The sequence below is a fragment of the Eucyclogobius newberryi genome, unplaced genomic scaffold (genome assembly GCF_026437365.1).
Source record: "Eucyclogobius newberryi isolate DKJ021-1_F unplaced genomic scaffold, fEucNew1.0.hap1 SCAF_16, whole genome shotgun sequence".
Lineage (NCBI taxonomy): Eukaryota > Metazoa > Chordata > Actinopteri > Gobiiformes > Gobiidae > Eucyclogobius > Eucyclogobius newberryi.
The window spans coordinates 3,943,919-3,955,067 of NW_027315790.1; the positions used below are offsets into that span (position 1 = coordinate 3,943,919).

The 11,149-nt window shown below is 51.8% G+C and overlaps 1 protein-coding gene across 1 annotated transcript in view; it reads left to right on the top strand.

Moving 5' to 3' along the window:
- Positions 1 to 8,398: 8,398 nt before the first annotated feature.
- LOC140361583 (tropomyosin alpha-1 chain-like) overlaps positions 8,399 to 11,149 on the top strand; it is a 29,471-nt gene continuing 26,720 nt past the window's right edge. The window contains exons 1-3 of the mRNA XM_072447304.1: positions 8,399 to 8,590; positions 8,657 to 8,782; positions 10,192 to 10,325. Of these exons, the coding sequence (XP_072303405.1) occupies positions 8,477 to 8,590; positions 8,657 to 8,782; positions 10,192 to 10,325 (374 nt within the window). The 5' untranslated portion in view covers positions 8,399 to 8,476. The remainder of the gene's footprint in view (positions 8,591 to 8,656; positions 8,783 to 10,191; positions 10,326 to 11,149) is intronic.

Below are 11,149 nucleotides of genomic sequence, written 5' to 3' on the forward strand. Positions count from 1 at the left end.
GTTGCTGGAAACCCTGGCTCAGCTGGCTGGACTGGGCAGCAGAGAGATGGTCCAGAGCAGGATCAGCAGACTGGTTGAGGTAAGCGAGGGTAGACTCCTCTTCTCCTTCACTGTCCATCTCTGTCACTAGCATGGACACCACGGGAACTGGAACCGGAGCCCTTCAGTAGGTTCACCCTTCGAGGCAGCAGCTATTGTGATTTTGGCCATTACAAAAATAAATTAAATTGAATTCACGTGGTAGGTCTGCTTTCCTTTTTTCTTCAGGGTGGTGAATCTCGTAAGTCACGGGGCCCGGCCACTTGGCAAGCAAATTGCTGTTGGAGGACGGCAGGAGAAGCAAGGATCTTCCGGCCGGGCCGGAACTATCAATATTTAGCCTGTTGGTTGCACCATGCCATCTGGCACTGCTGGGCATCGCTAAGGTTGACCTCTGCTTCCTCGCAATAAATGGCAAGCTGATCTCTCATCTAGAGCATGAACTGGACCACACTGTGGTCACTGGTGGCAGTTGCGGGGGCCTCCCAAGTCTTCAGCAGCAGATCCAACAGCCCCTGGACTTCCCAGCCATACAGCGGGGAGACACTAGCGGGTGCTTGAGGAACCTCCCAGTAGGCAAAAAGCAGGTAGGACAAACAAGAGTCCTTGACTGTTCCGGCCAGTAGCAGTAGGGTTGGAATGCCTGTCACCATGAACACATACGTTGTCCTGCTTGCTATAATCCACCATGCCCGCTGTCTGAAATCCCTTGGGACCAGAGTCTACCTGAGCAGTCACAGATTCACCGTTGATTGTGACCTCTTTGAGACACTGCCGCCTCCCTATAGCACCTACCTACTCAGCACAGAGTAATTAACAACCACCAGTGAGTTCAGCTTTTCTAATGGGGCAGGGAGAAGCTTTGTGATCTGCTTGCTGACAAATAAAAAGAGATTAGCTTCATACCAGGGTTGTAATGACTAGATTTCGTGCCAGGTGGGTGTGGATTGGCTGTGATTCATGGTCGTACTGCGAAAGAGGCTGACGCACGGGACCACCTTGATAAGTAGCTGGATAGCTCTGTCACGCAGTGACTTGCTGCAGTTAGACCCTCTGTTTGCTTGTGCTCCTTCACCGAGGTGCGGATGTCTGGAAGGAAGCTGCTCCAAAATGATCTGTTCACCGATGTGCTCCTTTGTGTGCTGCTCCGGCTGAACCCATTGCCAGTAGAGACCCTTTAAGCGGTGGTAGGCCTCAGTTTGGTTCTCCCAGGCGGAGCAGCCATGGACTGGAACTGCTGACGATAAGTCTCTGTTGACCCAAACGTGGTCAGGAGTGCTCACACTCCAAGCCCACGTCTTCTGCCAGATACTGCAGTAGCTTGGGCTCCCCATAACTCTCTCTTTTCATTTTATATAAATTGTTTTATCCTTGTTAATTGTTTTATGATGCACCGAATCACCAAATCAAGTTCCTATGTTTGTGAATTCTGTTTATTGACAATGGCAAAAAACCTTTTCTGATTCTGATTCTGCTTCTACACGAACCCTCGGCTCATTGGTGGGCAAACTGTGGCGCCATAAAGGAGCTGGTGTGGGCAGATCCAGCCTCAGGCACATAGTCAGCCCCTCAGATGGCTGGGTGCTGCAGGCCTCTGCTGCATACTAACATGTGACCACATGATCACATCAATAAATACAATTGTTGAATTAATTACATCCTCATCATTGTCATAATTTGTACAAATAATTACCATACTTACAAATACTCCCACTAGGTTCAACTCAGTCCTGACACGCCTCCTTCTCCTCCCCCTGAAGTCAGAAAGTAACTCTTGTGTTCAGGACATGTTGGGATGAGGTGGAGCATCTGTGTTCACTTTGTACAGAAGCAGGAAAACATTGATCAATCCACCCAACTGTGTGTATTATTCTCCCAACAGGCTTTTGTCATTTGAAAAGGGGAAGAAGTGAGGGTTTATTATCGTTCCCCCAAACTTTGATACAGTTTGTAAAGTTTGTAAAATATGGAAGAATAAATGAACAATACAGCGTATGAATAGCTTTTGGATTTGTTTGATGTTTGGCGTTGTTAATTACTGCAGTTAATTACTACTGTAAAGAGAGAGAGAGAGAGAGAGAGAGAGAGAGAGAGAGAGGGAGAGACACTTTTATGATAATCCTCACGACAATGTCAGCCAAATGTGCTTTATTTATACCTCCACAAGCCTGAGCTGCAGAGTCACAGCTCCTGTAACACATTCTTCCATAATAGCATCACACTCACACACACACACACACACACACACACACACAAACACACACACTCACACACACACACACACACACACACACACACACACTCTTCTTCTGGTTCTTCTTGATGAGGAGCTGATGGTGGCTCCCACGTGAGGTCCCGGGTGATGGTGGTGCAGCGGAAGCAGAAGGAGTCCATGGTAGTAATAGGGGGGAGAGTGTGATAGCGAGGGGGGGCTGGGGGTCTGTGACTATAAACAAAAACTCCCACAGACAAAACCTCCCATTACCCAACAAGGGATGGAGGGGAAAATAATAAAGATAAAAAATAAATACATAAATACCATTGCATGTGATCACGACAGTAATTGCACAGTAATTGTGAGTGTTCAGTACTAACAGTGTTTGTTATAAAGTCTGACAGCAGCAGAAGGAAAGACCTGCGAAACCTTTCCTTCACACAGAGGGTGGATCAGTCTCTCACTGAAGCTGCTCTCCAGAGCGGACAGAGTGTCCTGCAGGGGACAGCGTGTCCTGCAGGGGGTGAGACTCATGGTCCAGCATAGATGTGAATTTAGCCAGGACCCTTCTGTCCCCCACCTCCTGCACCGAGTCCAGAGCACAGCCCAGGACGAAGCTGGACTTCTTGATGACTGTCCATTCCTCTCCCTCTCTGTGATGCTGCTGCTCCAGCAGGCCACACCATAAAGGAGGGCTGGTGCCACCACAGAGTCGTAGAAGGTCTTCAGGAGTGGCCCTGTCACTCCAAAAGACCGGAGTCTCCTCAGGAGGTAGAGCCGACTCTGGCTCTTCCTGTACAGTGCGTCTGTGTTATGAGTCCAGTCCAGTTTGTGGTTCAGATGAACACCCAGGTACTTGTATGAGTCCACTCTCTCAATGTCCCGTCCCTGGATGTTCACTGGTGAGGGGGCAGTGGGGTGGCGTCTGCGGAAATCCACCACCATCTCCTTGGTCTTCCCCGCGTTGATGAGGAGGTGGTTCCGCTGACACCAGTCCACAAAGTCCTGCGCCAGTCCTCTGTACTCCGCGTCATCGTCGTCCGTGATGAGTCCGATGATGGCAGAGTCATCAAAGAACTTCTGCAGGACACAGCTGTCCGTGTCATGTCTGAAGTCTGCAGTGTAAAGGGTGAAGAGAAAGGGCGCGAGGACAGTGCCCTGGGGCGCACCCACACTGCAGGTCCCCACACTGCAGGTCCCCACACTGCAGGTCCCCCACACTGCAGGTCCCCACACTGCAGGCCCCCACACTGCAGGTCCCCACACTGCAGGTCCGAGTGTCAGACACACAGTTCCGGGCTCTCACAAACTGGGGTCGGTCTGTGAGGTAGTCCAGGATCCACTCTGCAGGTCGTACTCCACACCAGCCGTCTCCAGCTTGTCCCTCAGGAGCTGATGGTGTTGAAGGCGCTGGAGAGATGAAAGAACAGGATCCTCACAGAGCTGCCAGGCTTTTCCAGGTGAGAGAGAGAGCGGTGCAGCAGGGAGATGACGGCGATGAGGGTGGTGTCGTCATGGTGATGAGGGTGATGTCGTCTGCAAACTTGATTACGGAGTCATGACTGGAGGTGCAGCAGTTTGTGTACAGGGAGAAGAGCAGTGGAGAAGGTACACAGCCCTGTGGAGTGTCTGAGACATTCTTCCCCACCACCTGCAGGTGGACTCAGTGCTCCCCCTGCAGGTGGAGTCAGTACTGTGCAGTACAGTCGTGTGGGGCGTGTGGGTCGTGAGGGTCGTGAGGGTCGTGTGGGTCGTGTGGGTCGTGAGGGTCGTGTGGGTCGTGTGGGTCGTGTGGGTCGTGAGGGTCGTGTGGGTCGTGAGGGTCGTGAGGGTCGTGTGGGTCGTGTGGGTCGTGAGGGTCGTGTGGGTCGTGTGGGTCGTGTGGTTCGTGTGGGTCGTGAGGGTCGTGTGGGTCGTGAGGGTCGTGAGGGTCGTGTGGGTCGTGTGGGTCGTGAGGGTCGTGTGGGTCGTGTGGGTCGTGTGGGTCGTGAGGGTCGTGTGGGTCGTGTGGGTCGTGTGGGTCGTGTGGGTCGTGAGGGTCGTGTGGGTCGTGAGGGTCGTGTGGGTCGTGTGGGTCGTGAGGGTCGTGTGGGTCGTGAGGGTCGTGTGGGTCGTGTGGGTCGTGTGGGTCGTGTGGGTCGTGTGGGTCGTGAGGGTCTGTGGGTCGTGAGGGTCGTGAGGGTCGTGTGGGTCGTGAGGGTCGTGTGGGTCGTGAGGGTCGTGTGGGTCGTGTGGGTCGTGAGGGTCGTGTGGGTCGTGAGGGTCGTGTGGGTCGTGTGGGTCGTGTGGGTCGTGTGGGTCGTGAGGGTCTTGTGGGTCGTGAGGGTCGTGTGGGTCGTGTGGGTCGTGAGGGTCGTGTGGGTCGTGTGGGTCGTGAGGGTCGTGTGGGTCGTGAGGGTCGTGTGGGTCGTGTGGGTCGTGTGGGTCGTGTGGGTCGTGTGGGTCGTGAGGGTCGTGTGGGTCGTGAGGGTCGTGTGGGTCGTGTGGGTCGTGTGGTTCGTGTGGGTCGTGAGGGTCGTGTGGGTCGTGAGGGTCGTGTGGGTCGTGAGGGTCGTGAGGGTCGTGTGGGTCGTGAGGGTCGTGTGGGTCGTGAGGGTCGTGTGGGTCGTGAGGGTCGTGAGGGTCGTGTGGGTCGTGTGGGTCGTGAGGGTCGTGTGGGTCGTGAGGGTTGTGTGGGTCGTGAGGGTCGTGTGGGTCGTGAGGGTCGTGTGGGTCGTGTGGGTCGTGTGGGTCGTGTGGGTCGTGAGGGTCGTGTGGGTCGTGAGGGTCGTGTGGGTCGTGTGGGTCGTGAGGGTCGTGAGGGTCGTGTGGGTCGTGAGGGTCGTGTGGGTCGTGTGGGTCGTGTGGGTCGTGAGGGTCGTGTGGGTCGTGAGGGTCGTGTGGGTCGTGTGGGTCGTGAGGGTCGTGTGGGTCGTGAGGGTCGTGTGGGTCGTGTGGGTCGTGAGGGTCGTGAGGGTCGTGTGGGTCGTGAGGGTCGTGTGGGTCGTGTGGGTGGTGTGGGTGGTGAGGGTCGTGTGAGTCGTGAGGGTCGTGTGGGTCGTGTGGGTCGTGTGGGTCGTGTGGGTCGTGAGGGTCGTGTGGGTCGTGTGGGTCGTGAGGGTCGTGTGGGTCGTGTGGGTCGTGTGGGTCGTGTGGGTCGTGAGGGTCGTGTGGGTCGTGTGGGTCGTGAGGGTCGTGAGGGTCGTGTGGGTCGTGAGGGTCGTGTGGGTCGTGTGGGTCGTGTGGGTCGTGAGGGTCGTGTGGGTCGTGAGGGTCGTGTGGGTCGTGAGGGTCGTGTGGGTCGTGTGGGTCGTGAGGGTCGTGTGGGTCGTGAGGGTCGTGTGGGTCGTGTGGGTCGTGAGGGTCGTGTGGGTCGTGAGGGTCGTGTGGGTCGTGTGGGTCGTGAGGGTCGTGTGGGTCGTGAGGGTCGTGTGGGTCGTGAGGGTCGTGTGGGTCGTGTGGGTCGTGAGGGTCGTGTGGGTCGTGAGGGTCGTGTGGGTCGTGAGGGTCGTGTGGGTCGTGAGGGTCGTGTGGGTCGTGAGGGTCGTGTGGGTCGTGTGGGTCGTGAGGGTCGTGTGGGTCGTGAGGGTCGTGTGGGTCGTGTGGGTCGTGAGGGTCGTGTGGGTCGTGAGGGTCGTGTGGGTCGTGAGGGTCGTGTGGGTCGTGAGGGTCGTGTGGGTCGTGAGGGTCGTGTGGGTCGTGAGGGTCGTGTGGGTCGTGAGGGTCGTGTTTTAAGGTGGTTTGGGGATAGTTTTTGTGATTGTATTGTCACTTTTGCCAGGCTGAACTTCGGGCCCCGGGGCTGAATCAAAGTGTAACACGCTCAAAACACGGAGGTATTTTGGTCAGTCTTGCATTCGTATATCGGAAGATCTTTCTCGACAGATTTGACCTGAGCCCAACTCTTTTGGTATGAGAACTTTCATAAATGTTTCTGATCATTAAAGGCAGCTTAATATCCCCAATAAGTCTGACAATTGTTAGACATCTGTCTAATATGACCAGTTTTGGTTGAAATAAACCTGTTTAATGAAAAGTTCTCAAATAAAGAATAATCATTACTTCAGAATATTGTTTATTATTTTCAATTTCTTGCATTGATAACTATAATTATGTAGATAATGTCGAGAGGTGGTTGTAGGGCCTATTTTAAGAATCCAAGAAATGTATTAAGAATAAAATTATATTTTTAAATTCAACTCCGACTCCTGGATGGTAGAAATGTGATTTGATAACGTGAAAATAAAATGTTATTTTTATTCTTATTCCATCCTCCCCTTTTAAAAAATGACAAGGAAAGTCAGTGAAACAATTTATTACGCCTACGGCATGAGAAAGATCTTCTTCTTCCTCTTCCTCTTCCTCTTCCTCTTCCTCTTCCTCTTCCTCTTCCTCTTCTTCTTCCTCTTCCTCCTCATCTTTAGTTGAAGCCCAACCAGGGACAGAAGTTGAAAATTAGCTCTGGCTATAATCTTTGTGTGCATCACATCGGCTGCACGCTTTGTTTGTAACTATTTATGATGCATTTTCCCTGTCAAATAAATACATCAATAACAAAAATAAGACCGTCCTGTCTGCTTCAGTCTTGTAGCGTGTGGAGCTACGACTGGACTTGCATCTGAATGTGTCAAATGTGTCAAATGTGTCAAATGTGTCAAATGTGTCAAATGTGTCAAATGTGTCAAATGTGTCAAATGTGTCAAATGTGTCAAATGTGTCAAATGGGTTGTGGCTGGAGCTAAAACTCTAAATGACACAGGTGTTTCCTCTGATAAATTGATTGTGTCTTGAGTTCTAGAGAAACCGCAGTACAATAAGAATGGGCTATTCACCGTTTTTGCAGTATTTTCAAAAGTATTAGTTGTTGTTGTTGTTGTTGTTTTATGGCGGTTGGCATCCAATTGTTGCATTACCGCCAGACTTTATTCCTCAGACTTTTTGAGTACTTTTTCCCCATTGAAATGAATGGGGCATTATAATTATTATCCTTTAGACTTTATTCTTTAGACTTTATTGTTTAGACTTTATTCTTTAGACTTTATTCTTTAGGCTTTATCTTTGGCCGTGGCTGCAGAGCCGCGGCGTGGTCAAATAGCCCAGCAGTTTCAGGAGCCGCGGAAAAAAATAACATGGCAGTTTCGCGGCTCTGTAGACACTGCCTTATTCTTTAGGCTTTATTCTTTGGACTTAATTCTTTAGACTTTACTCTTTCTGCCACAACTCGGGTATTTTTGACCCCCTAAACATAAATGAAAAGTCACGGGTCACCGAGGCTCTCTCACTTTCTCCCTGCTCAGGTCTGCGTTCAGCACAATCTTGCAATTTGTCAGGACAAACTTCTGTTTGAATCGCAAACTACGCAATCATCAACGGTGAATTACTGAGCTTCGTTTGTTATATTCCGCAAAACGCAGCAGAAAACATACACGGGTGGGAAGAGGGTCGTGCGGGAAGGCGAGAGCCATCAGCGTCGCTAGAGCAGCTTTAATGTAATTTGTTGTCAATTAAATCTGACTTTTTATCTTAAGTGGTACCACCAGTACTACTTACACACATGTAGTACTCTTACACACATGTAGTACCACCAGTACTACTTACACACATGTAGTACTCTTACACACATGTTACACAATTTTACAATTTTTTGTCAAAAACAAATACATGACAATATCTTTGTTTTCTTAAATTAAAATGTTTAAACTTGAAGGTGTGTATTTTATCTTATATATATATATATATATATATATATATATATATATATATATATATATATATGTGTGTGTGTGTATATATATGCTGCTGCTCTTCTTATGCTCTGGGTTTAGGGTCTGTGAGCCTAGAGCCTCTAAACCGGGGCCAAACGTGACAAAAGTACAAACTAGAGAGCACCACTTGTGATCTAACATATCCTTTATCAAGAATGTATCTGGAACAATAATCATTGACATTGTAATCATAGTTTCACTTTCTGGGACTGAACCAGATTCAGATCTTTCGCAGTAACAGCTGCCGCTTGATGCTCAACAATAACACAGTCTCTAGTTGGCCAGAAATAGAAGAACAATCATTAGTCTTTGACACAGAGCGGCTCTAGAGCTCAACATGGCGAGGGGCGTGGGCGGGGCCAGAGAAGGGGCATAAAAATCACTGTCCACATCAAACTATACTCCACAAGACGCTCTCCAGCCGTCTGAGCCCAGCCACGCCACTCGTCCTCCGCCTGCAGCACAAACAGCTCTCAACATGGAGGCCATCAAGAAGAAAATGCTCATGCTGAAGCTGGACAAGGAGAACGCTCTGGACCAGGCGGAACAGGCCGAGGCCGACAAGAAGGGCGCCGAGGAGAGGAGCAAACAGGTGAGCGCCTCATGGGACCGGGACTGGTCATGATGGTCACCATAATACTGCTTTTATCATCTTTAGCATGAGGATGAGATCATCCAAATGCAGAAGAAGCTGAAATCCACAGAGGACGAGCTGGACAAGTATTCTGAGGCTCTGAAGGACGCTCAGGAGAAGCTGGAAGTGGCTGACAAGAAGGCGGCTGATGTGAGTAGATATGGTCAGGTTTTCTTCTGTCATGTCTTTTTACCATTTCATCTCTGTATTCAAACCTTAAAGACCCCCAGTCTGTGGCTCTAACCTCACTCAAAGACCCCCAGTCTGTGGCTCTAACCTCACCCAAAGACCCCCAGTCTGTGGCTCTAACCTCACCCAAAGACCCCCAGTCTGTGGCTCTAACCTCACTCAAAGACCCCCAGTCTGTGGCTCTAACCTCACCCAAAGACCCCCAGTCTGTGGGTCTCTGTGGCTCTAACCTCACTCAAAGACCCCCAGTCTGTGGCTCTAACCTCACCCAAAGACCCCCAGTCTGTGGGTCTCTGTGGCTCTAACCTCACTCAAAGACCCCCAGTCTGTGGCTCTAACCTCACCCAAAGACCCCCAGTCTGTGGGTCTCTGTGGCTCTAACCTCACTCAAAGACCCCCAGTCTGTGGCTCTAACCTCACCCAAAGACCCCCAGTCTGTGGGTCTCTGTGGCTCTAACCTCACTCAAAGACCCCCAGTCTGTGGCTCTAACCTCACCCAAAGACCCCCAGTCTGTGGGTCTAACCTCACCCAAAGACCCCCAGTCTGTGGGCCTAACCTCACCCAAAGACCCCCAGTCTGTGGGCCTAACCTCACCCAAAGACCCCCAGTCTGTGGGCCTAACCTCACCCAAAGACCCCCAGTCTGTGGGTCTAACCTCACCCAAAGACCCCCAGTCTGTGGGCCTAACCTCACCCAAAGACCCCCAGTCTGTGGGCCTAACCTCACCCAAAGACCCCCAGTCTGTGGGTCTCTGTGGGTCTAACCTCACCCAAAGACCCCCAGTCTGTGGGCCTAACCTCACCCAAAGACCCCCAGTCTGTGGGCCTAACCTCACCCAAAGACCCCCAGTCTGTGGGTCTAACCTCACCCAAAGACCCCCAGTCTGTGGGCCTAACCTCACTCAAAGACCCCCAGTCTGTGGGTCTAACCTCACCCAAAGACCCCCAGTCTGTGGGCCTAACCTCACTCAAAGACCCCCAGTCTGTGGGCCTAACCTCACTCAAAGACCCCCAGTCCGTGGGCCTAACCTCACTCAAAGACCCCCAGTCTGTGGGCCTAACCTCACTCAAAGACCCCCAGTCTGTGGGTCTAACCTCACCCAAAGACCCCCAGTCTGTGGGCCTAACCTCACTCAAAGACCCCCAGTCTGTGGGCCTAACCTCACTCAAAGACCCCCAGTCCGTGGTCTGTGTAAATGAAACCTGCAACATTCCATTGTTGTCGTGCTGGACTTGAACCCTTCAGCTGTCGGGGATTGGGAGCCCCCTTTTGGCCATGATGTCAGCCGGGCCCCGTCTCATCTGTCCCACACAACAATAGTGCAGTGCTTTTTAGGGACACGCTGGCTGAATGACGCGCTTGTGTCCAGGCCGAGGCGGAGGTGGCCTCCCTGAACCGCAGGATCCAGCTGGTGGAGGAGGAGCTGGACCGCGCCCAGGAGAGACTGGCCACCGCCCTGCAGAAGCTGGAGGAGGCGGAGAAGGCGGCGGACGAGAGCGAGAGGTAGAATCCTACTGCACACCAGGAGACAGCAGAAGGAGAGGGGACAGGCGGGGGGACAGGAGGAGGAGACAGCAGGAGGAGAGGGGACAGGCGGGGAGACAGGAGGAGGAGACAGCAGGAGGAGAGGGGACAGGCGGGGGGACAGGAGGAGGAGACAGCAGGAGGAGACAGGAGAGACAGCAGGAGGAGACAGGAGGAGGAGAGGGGACAGGCGGGGGACAGGAGGAGGGGGAGGAGACAGAAGTAGGGGGAGGAGACAGGAGTAGGGGGAGGAGACAGGAGGAGTGATCACTGGGTGAGGCTGTGAATCTGCAGTCGTCTTTTTCCTTCTTGGTTCCTTCTTTTGTGTCCTTGTTGCCTGGTAACTGTGGAACATTCAGAACATTGTGACACAAGTGAAATAGAAACACTGTGTTACTTTTGTAAAGTAACAAGTGAATTCAAATAAATGAAACCAGGAAACAAAACTATTGGGAAAACTGAAGAAGTCAAAACTAAACTACAAGTGGAAAAAGCTTCAGTTGTAGTCATCTGGACTCAGTTTGAAACAACTGGAGACAGACAAATAAACTACAAGTGCCTAAAATGGGACCTCTAATGTGACCTCTAATGTGACCTTTGCTAAATGAAAGTAAACTGACATAACAATGGTGCTCAGTCACTGAAGAAACCTGTAACAACAATTGTAAAAATATAGCCGCAAGCAGCAATGATCGGCCCTCGCCGTGCCGCCACTCCGCCTGAGGAGGGGGCGTGGCTAACGCGCCCCAATTGTCCTTTTATTACATCTACTGCTGAATCTGTGACGCTGTCACATCTTCCAC